This window comes from Plectropomus leopardus, chromosome 12, assembly GCF_026936395.1.
Source record: "Plectropomus leopardus strain MGB_pleo_1.0 chromosome 12, ASM2693639v1, whole genome shotgun sequence".
Classification (NCBI taxonomy): domain Eukaryota; kingdom Metazoa; phylum Chordata; class Actinopteri; order Perciformes; family Serranidae; genus Plectropomus; species Plectropomus leopardus.
In genome coordinates, this window is record NC_142187.1 from 4,439,883 (window position 1) to 4,463,914 (window position 24,032).

A 24,032-nucleotide genomic window follows, 5' to 3' on the forward strand; every position below is an offset into this window, starting at 1 on the left:
CTAATCTGGCCCTGATAGGGTGCCAGGTGGTCCCCCAAACATTTTCTAATTCACAACAAAAATAGTGATTCACACTGGGAATTGCAGAGTGCAAAAAAAAAGTATCAAAATAGAGCTTGTTTATTAAAAAAAAGTGACGGTAGAGGATTCCCTGCAAGCGCTGACAGAGGTCCTAGCTAAGCCCCTAATGTCCTAAAATCCAAGAAAGATTGTGAAATTGTGCTTAAGTCTTAGAAAGGTCCTAAATACTAGAAATATCTGAAAATCGTAGAACCGTTAAAAATCCTGGAAACCTGTTAAAACCCTAGAAATGTCCTAAAATCCTTGAAACATGAATTGGGCTGCTGCAACTGGCCCCTGGCCTGTCATTTTGCAGGAGTGGCCCCCAATCAAAGCAAGTTGAATATCCCAGGGCTATTGGCTGTCGGCTAAATGTACTCAAAGCAGCATAGATGGTGACTGTACAGGTGCATGTACAGTTTAAATAGATTTGTAAAACTCTTTGTATTGTCTGATCAAGAACCATGATGAGATTCATCTTTCAATCAGGTCACTGTGTTTGAAACATAATGCATGGTGGCTGGAAGAATGGGTCAACAAATGGTTTGACATCTTTTGGACATTTGAAAATTACCCTCTGCCTGTCTCTCTGTCAGGTGGTGATCTCCAGTATAATGTGTGCTTACAACAAGGATGACTGGACAGAGCTAGCCAAGATGGCAGAGGTGAGAAAAATCACAGGCCAGATTATTTACCATTCACAGAATTTACACATTATAATTAGTCTGTAATCACATGTGCATACACAGGTTACAGCTGTGTGGTTTGTGAAGGTGTGAAATTAATTCAATTGTGTGTGTGTGTGTGTGTGTGTGTGTATTTGTGTGTGTGTGTGTGTGTGTGTTCAGAAATCAGGACCAGATGCATTGGAGCTGAACCTGTCTTGTCCTCATGGCATGGGAGAGAGAGGCATGGGACTGGCTTGTGGACAGGTAAACACACATACATACACACACACACACACACACACAAGAGAAGAGAAGGTCTAAGCATGTCTCCATGTCTACTTTAAACAAAGTGGTTTAAATTAAAAATGCTATGACATGGGTATCCAATTAGTTTTGAACAGGGGCCACATTAAATAATGTAAAAATACCAGGAAGCCAGCTGCCTCTCACATCATACAGGTTATAAAAACAACAGAAAAAATCACATAGAAAGGACAAAACCCAGCTGTTTTAAAATATTCAACTCTCCACCACTCCTGAAAGCAGCAGCCCTCGCTGTCCACTTGATATGTCTTTGCTGTGGCCATGTCTGCTACCTTGTGGGGAACAATATGTTGTTAGGGAACTGTTAATTTGCCTGTTTACTGTCTATTTATAAAAATCATTAGTTTTGCCTACACAGCTCCTATTTGGTGCATCTACAAAATGTATGATTGCCGTTGTGAGGTGAATGAATATAAATGCAAAGGGATCTTACTTGATTATCCTGTTTAGTGTTATTTTATAGGCTAGTGTATTTTGAAATACAAGCCAAGGCCTGTTTATGCCATCCTGCCGCTTTCCATGCGGATGTGACTGGTTCCATACGGCTGTGTTTTCACTTGATGCCATCCAGCGGTTGTCATACGGATGTGAGAGGTGGCTTTTGGCTTCGTGATCTTATGCCAAAAGCACTGTCAGAGTGGTTTGTTTACCAGGAAATGCATACAGACATGTCAAAATTATAATCCAAACATTTGTCAAATTGCATCAAAAGGATCATTGTTTATTTATCCTCCAAAAAATGACATGGCCTTGATGTTTTTACAAAGTACAAGTATGTGTCAATCTTATGTATACAATTCTTTACACCTTCCTCTGCCATATTACAGATGTTAGAATCTTAATAAATCTTTCAAAAATGAACATTGTGATTTGCTGAATGATTTGTGTATTGACGAGTTTACGTCTTTAGGATCCGGAGTTGGTGCGTAACATCTGTCGCTGGGTGCGTGCAGCCATTTCCATCCCTTTCTTCGCCAAACTGACACCAAATGTTACCAATATTGTCGACATCGCTAGGGCCGCTCATGAAGGTGAGGACATTTTATCTCACCATGCTCACTTGTCTTTACTTCCTCCACATCATATCTGCTACCGTATTTCTTCACATCATTTTACACTGCACAGCGCAGATCATTTACATTCAGCAATTTATGTATGTAATAAATGAATGTGTGTGATTATTGTGTTTTTTAGGTGGAGCTGATGGAGTCACAGCCACCAACACAGTCTCAGGTTTGATGGGACTGAAGGCTGACGGCTCCCCCTGGCCGAGTGTTGGAAAAGGCAAACGCACCACATATGGAGGGGTGTCGGGTAAGGACACGCACACACATGCAAACATGTCACCCGGCATCACCTGACCAATTCACAAACAAAGAAGGCCCTCATAAAACAAGACTGCCTCTGCATTAGAAAGACAATTAGATTAGAAGAGTGCTACGTGACCAGAGAAAACTGAGAAAAAGGATACTTTTGCTCAAAAGGGAGAAAACCTACAACCACCAGAATGCTTTACGTCTCATCAGAACAATAAATGCTCCTGCTGGTGGTCCGAAAAGATTAATTTAGTCTCCACTGAAACGTATTAATTATATTCTTATTGACAGACTTGTAAGGTGTTTTTTTTTTTACATTGACATGTTTGGACTGCTGTCTTCCTGCAGTCTTCCTCAGAAGAGTCACGTGATGTTGTGATGTGTCCCGTCAGAGGGTGTATCTCTTGATTAGCTCTATACTCTTTGTGTCCATGATGGTGGTGGCATGGTTGGTGGGAAATACGAAAATCTGAAAGTACAGCCTGTAGTTAAAGCAACAGCCTGAGATCCAGGGCGTAAAATGTTTGGCGCATTTTACGCCCTTTTCATTTTTCAATTTTTTATCATTTTGGCTGTGTTCATGCATATGGCATAAATTTTGGCAAGATTGTGTATTTTTATTCTCATTATTTCCAGCTCAGCTCCTACAATAAGTCTAAAATATAGTGTGGAAACAAAACTGTTACATTCAGACTGTTAGGTGCAAACAATGCTCAAATGAAACCCATTCAAACTGTAATTTTTGATCCCACAGGCATCAAAACATAAAAAACATGCATTTTATTATTTCTGGGTGTCTTTTGTTTTTTTATTTTCCACCTTAATTAATTCTGATATATATCTGTATAATATTTTTAAAAGCTTGATTTTGAAAAGAGCATTTTGTGCACAGAGCAATACGTGTGTGTGTAATATTTAAGTGGGCCCTAAAGCTTAATTAAGTACAATCGATAGTGACAAATTAATATAGATTAACAACAAACAAATACAAATATACAAATAAAAACATAACTCAAAGGTATGTTCCATCACAAGAAAATATCAGATCTCAGTGCTCTCATTTTTAACAATATTAGTATTGAAGTAGTATTGAAATGAAGCGAAACCACAGGCTGCTTGGACGGTAAGAGGTCTAGATAGACCTTTAGGTGTGATGTTTGTACAGTGGTCCCTCGGCATTATCATCATAACATAACACATCAACACAAACACAAAGTTCAAACCTTCTTAGAAAAAAAGGTCCAGTATTATAGAATGAAACCAAAGATCAAAACCTGTTTTCAGGCCCAAACATTTGTTTGAGAAATAAAAATATAAACATTTTCCTATAAATAATTATGATGGCTTTTAGAACTAACAAATTTAATTTTAACGATCAACCTACGAGGTTGGACTCATAAGAAATTATTAATAGTGACTCACGAGTATTTCACAGTTCCTCCGACCGTGCCTAGCGATCAAAAATTTATGTAAATTTGGCAAGCTGAACGCATTCTGTACTGTACAGGAGACACGGCACGGAGGAGATTGATCGACAATGGTCTACAGTCCCTTAGCCAATCAGGACGCAGAATACACTGCACTGTAAAAAAAAAAAAAGCATGCAAAATTGCACTAAAAAAAATCCACGAAACTGCGAGGCCGCGAAAGGTGAACCGCGTTATAGCGAGGGACCACTGTAGTTAACATGAATGTAGACCAGAATTATCTTTTCAAAGATCCTTTAGTGACTGAATGAAATAAAGTGACACATGAGGTACACACTCAGCTAGCTCTCAATAATACAAATAATGTGTGCAGGTAACGCCATCAGACCCATTGCTCTCAGAGCAGTATCAGCCATCGCCAGAGCACTTCCTGGTTTTCCAATCCTGGCCACCGGGGGCATTGACTCAGCAGAGAGCGGCCTACAGTTTCTTCACGCCGGGGCCTCGGTCTTACAGGTGATAAAGTCACTGCGATACCTAGCAGAGTGAGAGGGAAGCAGCGGTTTTCTCATGCACTCTATATTAAGAACTTGATAGCAATCACTTGCTGTTCAAGGAATACTTCACCCACAAAATGGCAATTTGTTTATCTAAAGTCATGCTGTTACCTTGAATGTTTGTAGAAAACGTTGCTTTTCTCACACGCCTCCAAGGAGTTGGCACTGATTTATTGGGGGCCACATTTAAAGGGATACTTCACCAATTTTTAACCAGGTTTGTATCAAAACAGGGTGGTAGTATATGTACGTAGATGAACTGTGTTTAACTTTCTTTCCTCTAACCCATCACCTAGATCCACCAAACATTACTGCCCAGCGAATCTTCACCACATGATGCAAAATGACACAAAATGCATCATCCAGCAGAGTTTCACTGGCTGTTGCTTTGACTACAGGCTGTAATTCTGCATTTTCGTACTCGCCAACACCACAGTAACAAAGAGACAGACCCTTTCCCTCTCTTAAACTCTGACTGAAATCCTGTCAAACTGTAAAACTAGGCAGTGCTGCTGGGATACAAATCAAGATGATGTTACTGCCTGGCCTATGTTTTTGCCCAATTACCCCCCAAAAAATGTAAGGAAATTTGTAAAAAGTATATGAAGAATTACCTTAATAATAATAATTTAAAAAAGTTAACAGTATTTTTTTAACCATAGTTGTAAATATACAATTATCATAATCATAAATGTAGTTTATCCCGAGCCGTTTTTCTTCTTTTTTGTTTGTCTGTTTAATCAAGTGGCTCATTGCCTTCATTTCCTCATGTTTTTTAAGGAAATCACATCCATTTGTAAAAGGCATCTGAAAGCAGCACAAGAAAAGTGATGTCATTCCACATTTCAAACCCCATTTAGCTGTAAAAGCGAGAGTTTGTAAACAGGAAGTGGGCAATGTACTGCTTCCTGCACAGTAAAAACAGAGGCAGAAAAAAATTGGAAAAACTAAGCAGCGCTGATCAAAAAGAAACCAAGATTCCTCCCTGAGTTGTGTATCTACCAACTAAAATGTTTTCAGAAACATATTTTAGCTCTTAGCTATAATACGGGATGCATTGTTACTAGTTGGCCACAGTTGTGTCAGACAGATGAGTTTGCATACTGCTACCCACCAGCAGAACTGGTCTGCTAAGTAAACCTGGTTCCCTATCAATCAAAAAAACAAATGTTCGCTGTTTTCCATAGATGTAGGAACTCAAGGTCACACAGCATGACTCATCAATATATGCAAACACTGTAAAATCTGACAAGTTGATCTTACTTAAAATAACTTTGGAAACTGATCACCTTGACTATTAATCTTAATTTATTATGTTTACTTTATATCTAATTATTAAGTTAAGTCAAAATGTATTTGTATGTATTTGATTATGTGAAGTTGTTGCAACTTTTTTCTTTTTTTCTTTTTAAAATATACAAACAACACAGTCAGAAATTGACAGTGCAAAAACACTCAATTAAATTATGAATAACAAGGATTCGCATACAAATGTTACTAATAAAGTTAAGTACAACAATACAAAAAAAGAAGAGGAGGGGTGGGGGCGTTAGAATGAGAGACAGGTTAGTATTTAGTTGATGCAACTTAAAAATGATGAGTGAAATGTCCTTATTCTTTAGGACAGTTAGCAACTTCAGTAAACCAAGTTAGTCCAAGTTAGTTAATCCAAAGAGGATTTTATTAACATGTTAAAGAAAATACAAATATGATTAGCTAATTTGCAGCTAGCAGAATACAGGTGTGTAGCACAGTAAACTTGGTTTAGTGAAGCTGCTAAAACTTAGAAAGACTGATTTGATTAAGCTTGTCATTTTTAAGTTGCAACAATTTCATAAAATTAAGAAAATATCACCAAATTTTAAGTAAACTTAAAAATTAGATAGAGACTAAACATAAATCAAGACCAAACAGACCTCACATTTTTTAAGTCAATGGGTTTAGAAGGGTTTTTTTTGTTTATTTAGTAAAATCTACTTTTTTACACTGATTAAAGTACTCCTTTAATATGATGCTGTTGGCATTGATAATGTATTGTAAAATTGATGAGTAACTGGAATATTACGTTGTTGTGAAATGATCCAAGAGTAAAGTGGATCTAAAAAAAAAAAATTAATTCATTCCATAGAGCAGTTTGAGGGATAGAAACAGCAACAAGCTGCAGTAAAATATTTGTCATATTTAACAGTTAATTGAAGCTCCATAAAGTTGAACTCAGTTTGGTTTTGGATTATTTTTTATTATTATTATTACTCTATAAAAGAAGACACCCATTACACAAACTATGCCATAATGCTAATCACTTCCGGTCTCTCCTACATGGGCATAAACGTTGTCTGGATGGATGAAGTATGATTGAAAACAATGCAACACTATATACAGTACAGATTTAATGTTTATTCCTCATTTTGCCACTCGTTTTTATCTCCTATCTTAATTTATGATCTCAACTGACGTCAGTTGCTGCCAAATGTTGCAAGAGTATGTTGCAAGAACAGAGACATGTCTCCTTACAGAGTTAATTTTCTCCTGATTTGTCTGTCTAAAAAAAATGCAGTTTTGGTGTCAGAACGTTAAGGGCTGGGGCTTGTGACACATGCTCCAATATTTACTTCAGTGACTACAGGACTAAGGGACGGTAATCTATATTCTTGTTGGGTTTTCCCATTGTGATGAATAGCTTCAAGCCTGTTGCTCGTCTCCCAGTGGAGAAACACATATGACACAGATAAATGAAATAAATTTCGATAATGCTTTTGTTGCTGCCTGTCTTTCTGTGTCTGATTCACACAGGTGTGCAGCGCAGTACAGAACCAGGACTTCACTGTGATTGAGGACTATTGTGTAGGTATGTAACTGTGTAAAAACTGTGTGTGAAAACACTGCACTCCTCACTGTCACTTCAGCCGTCCAATCACAGTAGAGGAGGGACAAATAAACTGTCACACTTGACATGAACTCACACAGACCGGTGGGTCCGTCCTCTCTCCCTGCATGCTTCAGCCTTCCCCTCATCCAAAACAAGATCGTTGCCATTATGCCAACATGTACTTCCATAGATATTCCGTATCATAGCAACCAGACGCAAACAAAATGTCTCCACTAAAATAACACCGTGCCTCCAAAACGCTCTTAAACACTGGGCTTTCCCTGATAAGCGCCTGGCATTTTCAGCTGGAAAAAAAATCTTTTAGTTTGTCTTTAACTTGTGTTAACCATAGACCTAATTTCAGGCCTCTTTACTTAAAAAAACTCCTATAAAGTCCCACTGACCTTGAGACGACGGAACTGGAGGTGGAGAAATGCTAACTCGCATGAGGGGTAATACAGGGTGGGTGCTAAGCTTTATACATGACGTTGCTGTACTGACATCAGCAGTGAGCGCCGTGAGAGAGCAGTGCAGAGCGCAGTGATTGGCTGACCAGTGGGATACACTTATGCACTAACATGCATGCACATACAATGAACAGAGAAGGTCAGATTACAACACACAGAGACATCATTCTGTGCTCAGGATGCCATTTCTCCAATATATCCTTACACAGCAAAATGCTCTGAGCATCATATAGAGCTCCTTTTAACTATGTGGTAATACCATTATGTGCGATATATGTGTTCAGGTCTGAAGGCCTTGTTGTACCTGAAGAGCCTGGAGCTGAAGGACTGGGATGGTCAGTCTCCTCCAACAGAGAGACATCAGAAGGGAAAACCAGTTCCCAGACTGGAAGACCTGGTGGGAAAGGTAAAAACCGCTTATTACTAATAATTCTACTATCAGTATTATAGTGACAACTACTGCCATTAACTACCACTGATGTAGAAAAACACTGTAAAAAAGGATTTTGGACAGGGATTATTTCTGGCTTCCTCCGTAGTCAAAGACAGGCATATCAGGTTAGTTGGTGATTGTAAACTGGCTGTAGGTGTGAGTGTGTGCATGAATGGTTGTCTGTCTCTATGTGTTAGCTTTGTGATAATCTGGTAGCCTGAGCACCCAATGTCAGCTGGGATACACTCCAGCCCCCACCTGCAACCCTGTACCAGAATAAGAGGTTTCAGAAAATGAATGCTGTATTGTCTCCTGTGTATGAGTCAAAGTCGCGGTGATTGGATTCAAGGGGACTTGCTGAATTTGTGTGATTTATTGCAATCACAGCATCACAACATCCTGGAGAGACTGTATCCATTCAGTGCAATAATAATAATAGTCATTCTGTGCAATAACCATGATAATAGTCATTCTGTGCAATAACAGTAATAATAGTCATTCTGTGTAATAACAGTAATAATAGTCATTCTGTGCAATAACCATGATAATAGTCATTCTGTGTAATAACATGCGTTCCTCTGTGCAATAACAATAGATCATTTCTACCCTTTTTAAAGTATTTATTAGTGCTTTATTTAATGTATAGCACTTTTAAATGTTATTATACTTGTACAATGACAGTAGCTATTGACTATGAACATTATAGTTAGTGTCCATATGTACTTGTACTCTTCAAACAAATAGGAGCCACAACTCCACACCTGTGTTCTATTGCATTTTATTAGTATTGAAAACACTGATAGGGTATTTCCTCTTACATGTGTTTGTGTTTGTGTGTGTGTGTGTGTGTGTGTGTGTGTGTGTGTGTGTGTGTGTGTGTGTGTGTGTGTAGAGCCTTCCTAGCTTTGGCCCATATCTCCAGCAGAAGACGGAAGCCATTGCAGAGTACAAGAAGAGGCTCAGAAACGTCAAATCGGATGTGACGGAAGCCGACATAAGCCGGTGCAACAACACGCCCAAGAAACCTGTTCCTGCAGTCAAGGTATGACACACACATACACACTCTTTGTACATCTATCTTTGTGAGGACCGTAGACTGTACATAAAAATGGACGACACGCCTCCACTTACCTCCACTGTGCTTAAGTGAGGTTAAAATAAATAAATTTCATGATGAGTCCCTCAGCCTTTACCCTAACCTCAAGTAGTATTTCACAGATAAATGGAAGGCCCTCACATAAAACTAGGCCCTCTCTGCAGTGGAAAGACGCAAATACTTTTGAAATCAGTCATACATGACCAGAGAAAAAAAGGACGCTTTTGCTCAAGAGGAAGAAAACCTACATAACAGCAACTGGCTGGATCTCAGTTTAACAGCAAGCCAAAACATGTTTTTTGAAAACATTTGAGATGAGAAATATGTATCTCACTAACAGAATCATGGTGTTATATTTGATCAGCTGCTTAGTGTTACTGTTTGATTTCCATTTTTCAGTCTCCATTTTCACTGCGCAGGAAGCAGTATAGTGCTCACTTCCTGTTCACAGACTCTCACCATTAACAGGGCAATAAAATACGCTTCTGAGAACATTTTAGACAAGAAATTGGCAGTGCAGTATTGTAATCTTAATTCATATTTGATATGCACCACCTTGTTTTACCATTTGATCAGGTTTTGGTCTGAGTTTGAGAGACAGAGAGAGAGGCGGGTTTGTCTTTTCATCAGCTGCACACTCTTTGAGTCCGTGGGATAGCGAGCAATACAAAAATGCAGAGGTACAGGGTGTAGTTTGAGCAACAGGCCCAAGAGCCAGCGAAACACAGCCAAATGGCATAATATATGCTACATGGCTGTGTTTAGGGGCAAATTCATAGTTTCCATGTTTGCACATCTGTAAAGTCCAGTCCTCAGGTTCACTGCAGGGGACTGATGTAATCTGTCAGTTATACCATGAATGAAAGCATGTGGGTGTGTGCTTAACCACCGAAATGTATGTCCGAGCCTTAATCATCACCATGAAATACAACCCTTACCCTAACTCTAACTTAACCATAACCTGATCCTACAAACCAACTCTCAACACTCAAACAGGTCTTATAAGAGGCAGGTGCTAGCCAAAATGTCCTCAGTATCCAATAATGTCCTCACTGTGTTGGTTAAAAGCATCCTCACTAGTAGCATGTACAAGTACACTGACACTATTCCTTTGGATACTGTACTGGAACTTTTTAACCATGCTGTGTGTGTGTGTGTGTGTGTGTGTGTGTGTGTGTGTGTGTGTGTGTGTGTGTGTGTGTGTGTGTGTGTGTGTGTGTGTGTGTGTGTGTGTGTGTGTGTGTGTGTGTGTGTGTGTGTCATGGGTGTGTTTGTAGGATGTGATAGCCCGAGCGCTGCGCTACATTGGAGCATACCAGGAACTTAACAACACGGAGCAGGTACTCTTTTTTTTCTCACTTTTTAAAGCCATTTTATCCTCTAAGTAAGAATTGCACATTTGAAGAGAGATTGTTGAGCTTCAGGTGATGAGAAGCCCAAAGACCATGGCAAGCAGTCTTTGTTTCTATTTCTATTTCTATTTAAGATGGCTCTCATTTGACACAAACTTGTTTGCTTGACGAAAGTCTAGTACCGAAATGTCGCAAATATGTGATATTGCAACTCAGACAATGTGCAGGAGTCCTTCTGCAGCTTTTTGGGCGATCCGTCCCTCTCCAGTGCTCCTGTTGTTTTGTTTGAAATGTATTACATATTGAATGAAAAGTAAATGGTGGTTATAAAAAAGATAGTGGTCAGAATTTTGGGAATTATAAAGTTTATATCTTCGTAACGTACACCACCTTAAATTGGAGCGTACATTATACTTCAAGAAAGATGAGGTTATTATTACAACTTAAAGGCTGTAATATTATGACAGTCACAAGGGGCATTTTAATGCAAAAAGAGTTCATTTACTTTTTATACTAAAATTACAACGTACTGACAATACTTCTGACTTTTACTGAAGTAGGGTTTTGAATGCACGTATTGTTTAACCCTTTAAAACCTGGAGCAACTTCACCTCTGCTTTCAGATGCCTTTCACCAGTTTTAAAACCTTTAAATTCAAAAACAAGGGGAAAAGTCAATTAGCTATATGGCAGGAAATGTTTTCAGAATCCGAATTATTATAATTTAAGCACTTTTTTAAAAATAATACTTTTCAGGAAAATTTCTTATGCTTTTTACTGATTTCTTGCTAAGTTTGGCATCATTTCTTCTTTGTTGCTCATTGCCTTCTTTCAATGTTTTTGAAAGAATTCAAGGCAATTTGCTTCGAGTTTTAAATGGTTAAAAAACAAAAAAACTCATCAGTCCATCCCATCCTCCTTCCACCCTTCCTTCCCTAATTTGTTGTAAGGAGCTAAAATGCTTAGATCCAACACAGTGATTACAAGTGAATTTGACAGAATTTAAAACTAGTTTAGTATAGATACACTCAAAAAACACTGAAATGTAATGAAGTATTATTACTTTATTATTACTGGCATTAACCTCCAAATGATCTATCAGTAAGAGCTGTAAAAGTGACATTTATATAAAAGGTCACACTTTGAGTCTTTAATAAATTGAATGTTACATGATCATAATCATGAGCCTCCTTTGCTCTCAGGTCCAGGCTCTGATAGATGAAGAGATGTGTATCAACTGTGGAAAATGTTACATGACCTGCAATGACTCTGGTTACCAGGTAAGTCAGTCCGTCTGTCTGTTACGTAAAGAAAGTTGTCTCTTTAAAGTTAATAAACTCTTTATACATATGGAGAATAGGCAACGACGGCATGGAGCAATGCTTTCTGGGTTTTCTTTAAGGCGTTCTTCTACGTGGCTGCAGCCAAAAAGTCCTTTTTTCTCGTATTTACCTCGAGGACTTTAATATTACATACACTAGTATCGCTTTGCGCACCAAATGCACTTTTTAAAACCAAGCTTTGAAAAATTGTATACATTGATATTATTTTCTACTTTGAGTTATATCTCTGTGTGTGTGTGTGTGTGTGTGTGTGTGTGTGTGTGTGTGTGTGTGTGTGTGTGTGTGTGTGTGTGCGTGTGTTTTAAAAATCTAACATCAGTCCTAATCATACATATTAAATATTCATGAATTTTCAGAATTTTAGCCCTTTAAATGTAAAGTTTTTGTCACAATGGCACTATGTTTTGAGATGAAAAAAAAATGCAGGTTTCAATATACTTATTGCAAAGAAGATTGTTTTTTTCAACCGTCACAGCCTGGGATATGTCAATGATTATCAGCAACACTGATTGTGACTGTGCACCTAGTGGAAATAGCATGTATTTTATCCATATGCCAGATATGGTCAAAACGATGTCATCAGGTGGAAAAAAAACCCCGAATGACACCCAGAAATAATACAAGTCATGTTTTTATGCTTTGATGGCTGGGGGATCAAAAATAACAGTCTGAATGCAAAAATTTAGTTTCCACAGTGTATTTTAGACTTACTGTAGGAGCTGAGCTGGGAATTCTGAGAATAAAAGTACACAATCTTGAAGAAATGTGTGTCATATGCATGAACACAGCCAAAATTACATGCGCCAGGTGTTTTTTGAGGTCTGTGCTGGTTCTTATGCTGTCATATGCACAGATTTATAATGAGATCTTTGCCCTGAATGTAAGCATGTATATAAAAAAAATACATGCTTCTTATATGTTCATTTCATTGTAATATTTTGTGTTTTATGTGTATTTGATATTTACTATTTACTGTTTCCCCTAGTGAAAGTATTTCATATGATTGTACTTCTGTAAATGAAGTGACAATAAACATCTTAGCAAGATCATAATCATCATATTGACCAGAACACAAGGGGACATTTAGAGACAGATTATGTTTTTAATTCAACATGTTTGAACCATAAGAATGATAACAAACGAAGTAGTCGGTCTAACATGTTGTACATATCTTGCATACATTTTACAACTTTTTTCATATATTTATTCTGGGATTCAGAAATATGCGATAAGTATGAGAGGAAGGGATGGTGAGCATGAACAACTATCTCGTGTACATTACATTTTACTTCTGTGACTGGGAGCCCTTTTAATTCTTATTCAGATGCAATTCTTTTCACCCGATTGTCCTCGTTTAGCCTGTATAAAGTGGAGGAAACAAAAACAAGCGGGGCGTAGTTTAACATAATAACAACAACAAAAACAGTTAATAATAATCATAATCATGATAATGATCATGATAGTAATACTCTTAATTTAAGGTGCAGTTTTTAACATTCACGTCACAAAGTGCTTCAAGACAGCAGCAAATCATCAAGTGTTTAAAAGAAAACAACAATTCAGAAAACAAAACTAGTTGCTGCATAAAAAACCAAAACTGTGAGGACGTGATTTTAGTCGTCCATCATGTGAACATTGTAGTGTCATCACAGCAGACCCACGTCCGTAATATCCGCTAATGCATCATCACAGAGCCAGGCATAAGTGCATTTGGATTCTCTAAACACAACAGTCCTCTTTTCCCAAGTCCTTATGAATTCTCCTTCACAAATTTCTTCGACCTCGTGGTGAGGTGGTGAAACGCACCTGAAAGTTTGAAGTCCAAGAGCAAGACCACACCCTACCAAGAGAAGCTGGAGAAGAAAGCAAAGGACATAAATATTTACTCTTTTTTTTTTTTTTGAGTGAACATAAGTCAACTTAAGTTGAAGTATTTCAACTTAGGGTTGACTTATATTGCACAGTGAATTAATATAACATATACTGAAAAGCATTGTATTTTATGTGTCCTGTGCTGGTGGGCCATCATAATTGAAATATGCAAAATATGATGTTAATTCCATTGCAGAAGAGACTAGATGATCACTAAAATTTTACATGTTGGGGATATATCTGTATTGATTATCAGCCAAGTGTGTTTTTTTAATATATCGTATATCATCATAAAATCCAATATTGTGCATCCTTACACATCTTTTTATTGAGAATTATTTGCAGGACTGCATTGCTGACAACGCAGTGGCTTCACAGCCTCATTAATTAGCTGACTGCCAGCTTTTAGCTGTATAAATACAGTACGTAGAGCAGCAGGCAGCTCTGAAGCAGTAACGATGGCTGTGTGAAAAGCGTACGATAGCGAGCACCTGGAGACGTTTTGCTCTGTAGTGAGAACAGAGATATTTTGTCAAACGCAAGTCTAGACAGAATGATTTTATAAAACAGAGGGGAAAAATATCCATTTAAAAAATGTCAGTCTGCATCTAGATGGACCCTTTTTTTCAGACTGTCCTGTAACATGACTGCTATCTGTCTTGGCAGGCCATAACATTCCACCCAGAGACCCACCTTCCCAACGTGACTGACAACTGCACAGGCTGCACTCTGTGCCTCAGCGTCTGTCCAATCATAGACTGCATCAAGATGGTAACCATGAAGACACCCTATAAACCCAAGAGGGGTGTGCCCATCAGTCCTGTCTGCTAAAGGGAAGGACAAACCAAAAGTCTCCGCCCATGTAATAATGGAGATAAGATATGAAGTTTGATGTTACTAATCAATATGGCATGTGTGGTTTGAGACATCTGTTTTTTACCATGAATGCAATTTATTTCAACTTCAATCATGCAAGTCAAAAATTCAAAAGTGAGAAAAATGACATCCAACAAGTTTATCTCCTGATAGAGAAGATTTGCTGAGAGTTTATGGGAAATGTAGTTAATGTTGATTTGAAGAAATGCTAGCACCATCATGGCAATGCCAAAGGAGAAATTGACAACCAACCTTTCAAAGTTCACAATAATAGTCAAAATACATTTTTCAACAATTTAACTGTAATGTGGATTGTTTGTAATTTTTGATTCTGCTTTATTGTTATCTCTCCAAAACACTTTCTTCAATGTGATGGACAAATTCAAATGATATAAGCATACTGCATGTTACATGTAGCAGTGAAAAAGGAAATGCATATTTGATGTGGTCTTTGATTTAAATAAAGGGTTTGTGATGCTGCAAACTGTCTGCAACTAACATGGTCAAACTAAAGTTAGACAGGGCATCATTGTTCCAATATACATAAAAATAACCAGTTTAATTCAATTTAAAGTTTCAGCGACTTCAGTAGGCAAGGCGAGGAATCTTTATTTGTATAGCACATTTCATATGCAGGGCAGTTCAAAGTGCTTAACAGAATAATAAAATATAAAAACACAATAAAAGATGCAGATTTACAATAAAAGAGAAAGAGTTAAGATATACAAGGTGAAGTCAATCACTAAATGATAAAAAAGAAGAAAAAAGTGCAGTCTGTAATGGGCGTGAGGAGGACCCAAATGCAGAACAGTACGCTTCACTGGCGCTTGGTAATAACTTTTATTAATACCAACACAAATGGCAGACTGGACACAGAATGAAAGTTCGTTCTTCGAGCTGTGGATCGGGATCGGCTCAGCAGAATGCCCCCTTTTACTGCTGAGCCCGCCCTTTTACCGGGCAACTGGAAACGAAGTGTCCGGCTTGACCACAGTGCAGACAGAGGTTGTCCCGACGCCGTCTCTCCCGCTCCTCGGCTGTCAGCCGTGTGCGACCCACCTGCATGGGTTCTGTCCCTTGTACAGAGTTCGAAGCCGGGCTGGAGGAAGGACCAGGCCGACTGGAGAGGGTCCGGCGAGTCTCCCCCTCCCGGAACCGCTCTCTTCTCCTCGCCAGGATTCGTCTGTCTAGACGGGTGGTGAGTTCGATCAAGCCGTCTAAAGACTGAGGAAGATCAAACGAAACCAGTTCATCTTTAATGTAAGGAGCGAGGCCGTTCAGGTAAGCGTCACACTGGGCAGCGGGGTTCCAACTACTCAGGCGAGCCGTCGTGCAAAACTCAATGGCGAAGTCCGCAACGGATCGATCTCTCTGGCGTTGATTCAGAAGACCCCCGGTAGCATCTGGACCCACAGGAATCGGTCCAAAAACCTTGCGTAGTTCCTCAGCGAAGGCATGGAACGACAAACAGGCCGGCGTGCCCCTCTCCCATTCCGCCGTTCCCCATAGGCGAGCTCGACCCGTGAGGTGGTTGATGGCGAAGGCAACTCTGGCGGCTTCCGAGGCAAAGGTATGGGGTTGCAATGCAAACAGGATGGAACAGTTAGTGAGAAACGGGTTGCAACCCTCAGGATCTCCAGCGTAGCGTTCAGGAGCCCCCACCCGGGGTTCAGGAGCGGCGCTGGATGATGACGTAGGAGCTTGAGCGGGCTGGACGGGAACTGGAGTTGGAACAGCGTGTTGCGTCAGCGTGGTTGCCATCTGTTGAACCTGCGTGGCTAGCTGAGTTAGCGCCCGTTCCAGCGCCGAAGCAGACTGGCGAGCCTCCGCCGCGTTCGAGGTGAGTTGAGCTTCGTGCTGTTGAAGCATTCCCTCAACTCGGGCTAGGCGGGACTGAAGAGCACCGGAGTCTGCTGGGTCCATTTCTGGCCAGATCGTACTGTAATGGGCGTGAGGAGGACCCAAATGCAGAACAGTACGCTTCACTGGCACTTGGTAATAACTTTTATTAATACCAACACAAATGGCAGACTGGACACAGAATGAAAGTTCGTTCTTCGAGCTGTGAGCCCAAACAATGTCTCTGGAGATCACCAGTAACGAAGACACGACACACGTAGAAGACACACGTACCCGCTGTAGCCGGTGGCGAGGAAACCCCGTAGCTCCGTGAGCCGACAACACGTGTGAGAGTGATGTCGGGGATCGAACGGAGGGGTGGTCGAGGGCAGGCAGGGGTTCGGTTACCGGGAGGTCCGTCCACGGAAACAGCAGCACCAGCAGGGATCAGGCGGAAGAATCGTCGAGTCTGAGCAGAGAGGTCTTTACCGGGGAATCCGTCAGATTTCTGGAACGCCGAAACTGAGTTCGTGGTCGGGGACAGAAGGCAGGTCGGATCACAGGGAGGCAGGCGAGAAGAGATGGTCAGGAACAGGTAGGGTCGGCAACAGAGAATCTGGACGGACAGTGCTGGAAAGACGTGCATACTGCAGAGGACGATCTGGCAATGAGTGTGTGAACAGGAGTGTCTTAAATACCGGGTTGATTGGTGATGAGCTGCAGCTGTGGGAGAGCAGGCTGCAGCAGAGGGCGTGGCTAGGAGGTAGAGCAGGTCAGAGGAAGGTGAACGGAAATTTACTGGCAGTGTGGAGGATGCAGGAACCATGACACAGTCAAGAGGTGCAAAGATAAAAAGGTAATTTAAAATGATTTAAAATCAAGTTTAAAAATAAGTTGGTAGTCAGCAGAGTAGCCAGTGTGAAAAAGGAATGTTTTTAGCTTTTACTTAAAAGTGATCTGGGCTTGTCAAACCTCATCTTGGAGGTTATTCCAGGTTTGTGCTGCATAATAACAAAATGTTGCTTCGCCATGTTTAATTCTGACTCTTGGGACGCTCAGAAGGCTGGCCCCTGATGTTCTGAGGCTCCTTGAAGGTTCATATGACACAAGCATGTCAGAGATATATTTTGGCGCTGAGCCACAGATTAATTTGTAGACAAGCAGCGAGATTTTAATGTATGTAATGCATTACAAAAAAAAGTTTAATAAATAAAGTTTAATAAATAATGATAAATCATATCTTTATTACACTCCAACAAACCCTGGTCAAATGAAACTATCAGTGAACTATGAGAGCAAAAAACAAACAGCTACAAAAAGCAAAATAATCATTCATTAATCGTAATCGAGGTAAAAATGATCAATTAACTGTGATTCTGATTTTAGGTATGAGGTTCAAACCTTTGCTGGGAGGACATTCTAGCAACTGGACCCCTTTGAATTTTAATTGAATACCCCTGTAATATAATATAAAGACCTGCACCTGTAAGAGAGATTCACAGTAAATACCTGAAAAGCTTATGTAAACATAAGTAATGACAATTGACATATATTTTTCAGTTTTATTTGGTAGATGACTGAAATACAAGGTACATGAGTAGGATGAGTAGTAGGGGTATGTGAAAGAAACTTTGGAATATAATCATAAATACTTAACTGATCCTCAGAGGAAAATTGTAACATTTTATAGGTTAGTCTCATACTATGCATAGGCTATAAATCTAAGATCAAATGTATTTAAAAGTATGTGCATTATACTACAAATAAAAATTAAAGAAATACAAAGTAAGATAATTTACAAATATGTGAATCATGCTACAAAGTGTATTGAATATATATAACAAACTATAATATGATAAAATAATATATCAGTTAAAAAATAGAGCTGGAGGATTTCATTCCTGATGCAAAGTTCAGTCTTTCTCTCAATGATGTCAGGCCTGTGGAAAAAGCAGAGATGTTTAGTTGTGTGATAAGACCGTTTTCTCACCTCCAGATGTATTTTGTCATTTTACTATGTGGCAGTGACGGTAACACAACTACAGCTGTGGCAGGTACAACATTATTGTCCAACAACCGCAGCCTGTGCGTTGATAGACACATAATCAGCAGACGGATAAATCGTTTTGCTTTGGTAACTTATGTACAGCAGTTTCTATTAGGCAAAACACTATTTAGCACTATAGGTGTTGATAACAGAAACTGTGGTAAACAGGGAGCTAACTACGTGGTAGATCAGTACAAGTGCTAAAAGCCTAACAGACTTCCACGTTTTAGGACTCATTACTTCACCCATATGTTTGAGCTTATGTCCCGCCTCAAATGAAACCCAGTCTGCTCTGATTGGTTAGCTGAAAGCATAGTCTGCTCTGACTGATTAGCTGGAAGCGTAGTCTGCTCTGATTGGTCAGCTGGAACCACAGTCTGCTCTGATTGGTCAGTTGGAAGCAGTTTGGTCTGATTGGTCAGCTGGAAGTCCAGTCTGTTCTCATTTGTCAGCTGGAAGGGCAGTCTGCTCTGATTGGTCAGCTGGCTCTGTCTATGCACATTCTATTCTACTTCATGACATCATGTTACATTGTGATGTCTCCAAGTTACCTCTGTGATGTCATAAAGTTACAGAAGTAAAGGCAGTGGAATGCCGTGATGTCACCACTAATTCTAAAAGGCATTACATCACACAGGGCCTTTACTAAGTCATCAGAATTAGGGTACTTTTGGGAGAAATCTGTGAAGGTCTGTACAGAGAGCTGTTGCGCTTAGAGGCAGTGACATATCGTGTTCAGGCGGCGTTAGTAAGTGTAAGGATAATACAGTCTGTAATAGTCTGTAAAATATTAGGTTGCCCAGCAGAGTTTTAAAGTTGGTGATTTTGCAGCCTTTTAATCTATTAGATTAAATTGAGAAACTCTCATTTTACACCAGCAAAATGAAACCAGAAAAAAACACCAATCTTAAGGTCAACAAAATGGCTCAAGTACAAGAGGAGCTTAATAGGGCATTAAAAAAGGAGAAAATCTTAATGGACCAAAATAGAGAGTATAAACAAAGGCTGGGCGACCTCATTTTAACCGAGACTAAATTAAAAAAAGAACGGAATGAGAACTCTCAGCTCAAAGGTACGGTAGAGGAGCAAAACATTCTTATACAAAAGCTAAGAAAGGACTTAAACAAGCTCAAAAGTACCGTAACTCAGGAAGAGGTTGAGCGGGATCTTGAAAAGACCCATTATGAAATTACAGTTACTAACCTCAAAAAAGACTTAATGGAGGTCCAAAATAAATTCTCCATTGAAAAGTCCATGAGAGAACAGATGGAGAGAGAACTAGAAAGGTTTGGGAATTTGAGGAAAGACAACAAAAAACTAACCCTAGGAGTACAGTCACTGCAACATGATAAAGCAGCGCTGGAGGGGTTTAAAAACTTTGCCAACAAAAAAATAGATCAGCAGAAACAACTGCTAAAACAAAAGGATGCTGAGCAGGGGAAAATGATGGCAGAATTAAATAAAATGCGTGAAGCAGAAAAAAAATATCTATGGGATTTGGAAAACCTGGACTGTATTCAAGAAAAGCTTGCCAAAGAAATAGAAATTTCTAGTCAGAGGGCAGATGAGCTTAGGCAACAAAAACAAGAAAACCTTTCTCATAAGGAAAGTATAATGGGCTTGAAAAAACAAATTAAGAAGTTGATCAGCGAGAAAAGTAAGCTTGAATCAACAGAAAATGACATGAAAGACCAGATATTTAAAATGAAACAAGATACGGATGTGTTAAAATTAGAAATGGAAAAACACAAAGTGGAAGCTGAGAAACAGCGAAACATTATATTAAAGCTGCAGTGTGACGCAAACAAACATGGAGATGTGACAAAAAGGCTCCAAAAACACGCAGCAGAAACCTTGAAACTCATGAGGCACAAGGACGACGTGATAGTCAGCCTTAATAGTGACCTTTGGGAAGCAGAAAGCAGGCACAGAGAGTTAAAAATCCTACATGGCCTTGCCCTGGGTGAGAAAAAGCTCATCTTTCTAAACTTGTCCAAGGCTGCGACAGAAATTCAGGAAAGGAACAAAACGATTCAGAAACTTGAGGAGGAGATCCAAGATCGGGCTTGTGATCAGACTAAGAAGGGCACAGAGCTGGTCAGGTTTAAGAGGTGTTATCGTTTGAGTCAGGCTGAATTGAAAAAAGTGAAGAGGGAATTAGCACAAAGTAAGATCATGCATGAGAGCTATAGAGTTGGTGCTGAGCAGGATCTACAGGTGGTAAAGGATAGATTAGAGAGGGTCGCAGCAGAGAAGGAGAGTTTGGAAAAAGACATTCAGCTTTCCATGGAGAAGGTAATGCAGCAGCAGCGTCTGCTTAACCTCCAGGAGGCTGGAAAACAAAGTATAGGGCAGACGCACAGAGAGTATGAGGAAGAACTTAGGTATCTTAGGCTCGAGAACAAGAAACTTAGGCATGCCATTGAAGTCACCGATGTAAGTAAATTGGTGCGGCAGATACACGGTTTAGTTATATCACGCCGAAAAACATCTAGGGCAAAAAAGACATTGCATAAGTCTGTTGTTCATAAAGTGATGTACAACCAGAACCGCATGTTGTACAACCAGAACCGTCAGTATGAGCTCTGTTTAAAAACTCAAGAGGCAAAAATTAAAGCGATAGAGGAGATGCTGGCAAGGCGGCCAGTTGATGCAATACAGAAGTTGCAACAGTGTATGTGGACCATCAGAGAGTTGAACAAAAAGGTCCCTGCGTTAGAGGGAGAGAAAATATTATATGAGGCAAAATACAAGGAGGTCAGTAATGAGAATCAAAGGCTCACTGATGACTTGAGAAAGCTGAAGTTGGAGGCTTGGCACATGCAACACTTAACACCTGTTTGTAAAAAGCCACAGTCCCCCTCTGTCAGCGAACCGGAGGGCCAAGGTGAGGCTCCTCGGTTATCAAGGCACAAACGCTTCCCACTCCGTGTCGTGAAGACGGAGTGTGAAGAGCCTAAGTCTGTTAGCGTCCTAAATCCCAACCCCCTCCTCCCTCCCATCGCCAATTCCATGCAGTGTCTTGGCAGAAAAGTAACGCCACTGCCTCCTCCACCTTCACCCAAAACTCCATAGGCTGCACGTTGCTTTAAGCATAATTAATGGCAAGTTGCATGGCACTTTTGAAGAGTGTCATTTAATTATAGAGTCTATTTCTGTCACTAAAACTTGTGGAGACATCTCTACATAATATGACTTAACTTGGAGGTAGACAACTTATCAACTTGCTAGTGCGCCATCTTGCTAACAGTCCCGGTGTATTTAGTCCGAAACAGAATATAATAACTTTATCCACTGCTCACAGTGTTTCCCGCAGATTGCCTGTGTACCTGTGGTGGTACCAGGCGACCAGGGAGGAGCAGGTGGACATCTTTGTATCTCCGTAGCAACTGAATGTGACTCGTAGGGTGGATAATTTTTCTGTTGATGCGTTCACAGTTAGATGGTTCACACAGATTGATGGTTGACAGGAGATATTGGCAGATTTTTGTAAGTGGAAGAGCGTTTGAGGCTCAGCAGAGTGAACGGTTTAGTTTACTTTAAATGCATCTGACGTGCTGCTGCTCCTCTGTGCCGCTACTGCGCTATAAATAACCCAAAGATGTATATATTTTAATACCACTCCTCATGAACAGTCCAGCTCCATTCCTTGAGACTATGGCGGGGCAAATTAGACAATGAAGATAATAATACAAACTATAAATTATACTAGACTAAATTGGACCGCCATAAATTGAAGCTAATATGGCTAGTGTCATAGACATACAAAGATGCCACAGTGACTGTGTCAGCTACAGATGGTATGTAAAGATGGATAACATGACAGTTCTCCTATAGTGCAACTTTTCAAGCTGGATCCCCTCCTGGTGACTGACTACAGTAAAAGTCATAGGGCCTGCCCCTTCATGTTAGTGAATGGGGCATAGGCCAAACTAAAAACGCTAGGCACACGCCACATAAATTTTACCCAATTATGGTTTCTGTTCTGATGTTTGTCCTGAACAGAGAGTGTTTTGGGGGAAAAATGTATTTGGCATGTACTGTGAGTTTTTAGTTTGGCCTATCACCATTCACTTTCATGGAGGGGCGGGCCTTAAGACCTGTACTGTAGTCTTACACCGGGGAGCGACCCAGATTGAAAAGTTACATTTTGGGCGAGCTGTCATATTGTCCATCTTGCTGATAATGTTTATATTTCTCAAGTGATTGCGAAATATTAACATTATTGTGCTTTTATCCAGAAAAACCACAGCTCCTCTGTTTGCTGTCATTATTAAAGGGCTCATCTAGCCCTCACCTATATGACAGCCCCACTGACAAATAACACAGTGGCCTATGTTATGTCTTTGTAAATATGTCTTTGGCTAGCGCTTTAATGTAACCAGAGCCATTCATTTTCCCCAGCCTGGCTTTAACAGGAAACAATCAAGTGCACATTTACACAATGTAGTTTGCAAATGGTTAACATACTTATATATGTATATTTTTGTTCTGCAAACACAAACTGTACCTATCAAACAAATCCAACCATTATGCTTCAGAAACAAACACGTCTTACAAGTACAAAGAGGGACATTTGTGAGAAATTCCCAGCATTATACACGGCAGGAAAAATTGTGGCAAAAGTCACGTGATTTTTTTTTGTCTTTGTAGAATGCAATTTATGTACTTGTGTTTGTTTCTGTAACATAATGTGGTAAAAACATGTTGTGCATTTTTGTTTGTTAGTACCTTTGTATTTGTAAAACAGTTGTCATTTGCAAACTATATCTTGGCCTCTCTGTTTGTTGGGGTTTTCTCCGGGTGCTCCGGTTTGTCCCCAACGGAATTATAATAACAAGAACAAAAAATATTAAATAAAATCTATATATCTATATAATGGTGATGTTATATTATGTACTTACTCCAAATTAGGGGTGTTTTAATTTACTGGTGTTGACATTTTATATATTTTTTCCATTTGTTTTTTTTTTCTTCCAGTTTCAAAGACCAAAATTAAAGAAATTCATCGTCTTAATGGCCATCTTGTTTGCTTAGGAGATGTTTTTTATGCATTGTGTGGTTTCAGTTTTATTGTACTTTGACTTGTGATTTGATAATAATTCATTTCATTAATCAACAAATATTTACAGGGTAATTTCCAGATATTTTTCCAACCAAGGTCTTTTGCACAGCTGCTCCTATACGTTATTGGTTGGAGGAATTCCAGGTACCTAAGTAAGTGTCCATCATTATTAAAAAACTGCCCTGCTGAGATAATATTATTTGTGGACCATTTCTCATAAAAAATTGATTTGTTCTTACACAGAATTATCCTTTTGTTCCAAATAACAAGTCTGTGAGGCGATGAGTTATGTTAATAAATAGTAGACCAAACCAGCAGTATTTCTTGATAAAAAACTGGATAATTGTTTGGGGACCTTTTCAGTCTTGTAATAACAGACTATTTTTTTAAATTTTATTTTTATTAGACATTTTAACACACCA

At 39.5% G+C, this 24,032-nt stretch overlaps 2 protein-coding genes across 2 annotated transcripts in view; both read left to right on the forward strand.

The window, feature by feature from the left end:
* Positions 1-15,143, forward strand: part of dpydb (dihydropyrimidine dehydrogenase b) — a 29,724-nt gene extending 14,581 nt beyond the window's left edge. Inside the window, exons 15-25 of the mRNA XM_042497610.2 lie at positions 657-725; positions 909-992; positions 1,963-2,083; positions 2,247-2,366; positions 4,169-4,311; positions 7,146-7,200; positions 7,973-8,094; positions 9,014-9,163; positions 10,495-10,557; positions 11,771-11,848; positions 14,450-15,143. Coding sequence (XP_042353544.1) covers positions 657-725; positions 909-992; positions 1,963-2,083; positions 2,247-2,366; positions 4,169-4,311; positions 7,146-7,200; positions 7,973-8,094; positions 9,014-9,163; positions 10,495-10,557; positions 11,771-11,848; positions 14,450-14,614 — 1,170 coding nt within the window. The 3' untranslated portion in view covers positions 14,615-15,143. The remainder of the gene's footprint in view (positions 1-656; positions 726-908; positions 993-1,962; positions 2,084-2,246; positions 2,367-4,168; positions 4,312-7,145; positions 7,201-7,972; positions 8,095-9,013; positions 9,164-10,494; positions 10,558-11,770; positions 11,849-14,449) is intronic.
* A 5,265-nt stretch (positions 15,144-20,408) lies between these two features.
* Positions 20,409-21,789, forward strand: LOC148188028 (uncharacterized). Its single transcript, XM_088085497.1, has one exon. It carries the CDS (start codon positions 20,409-20,411, stop codon positions 21,618-21,620), a length of 1,212 nt encoding a protein of 403 aa, XP_087941623.1. The 3' UTR covers positions 21,621-21,789.
* The last annotated feature ends 2,243 nt before the right edge of the window (positions 21,790-24,032 follow it).

Bases quoted from the DNA above. Each gene is read 5' to 3' on its own strand.
- LOC148188028 (XM_088085497.1), top strand. From the start codon at position 20,409: ATGAGGCACAAGGACGACGTGATAGTCAGCCTTAATAGTGACCTTTGG.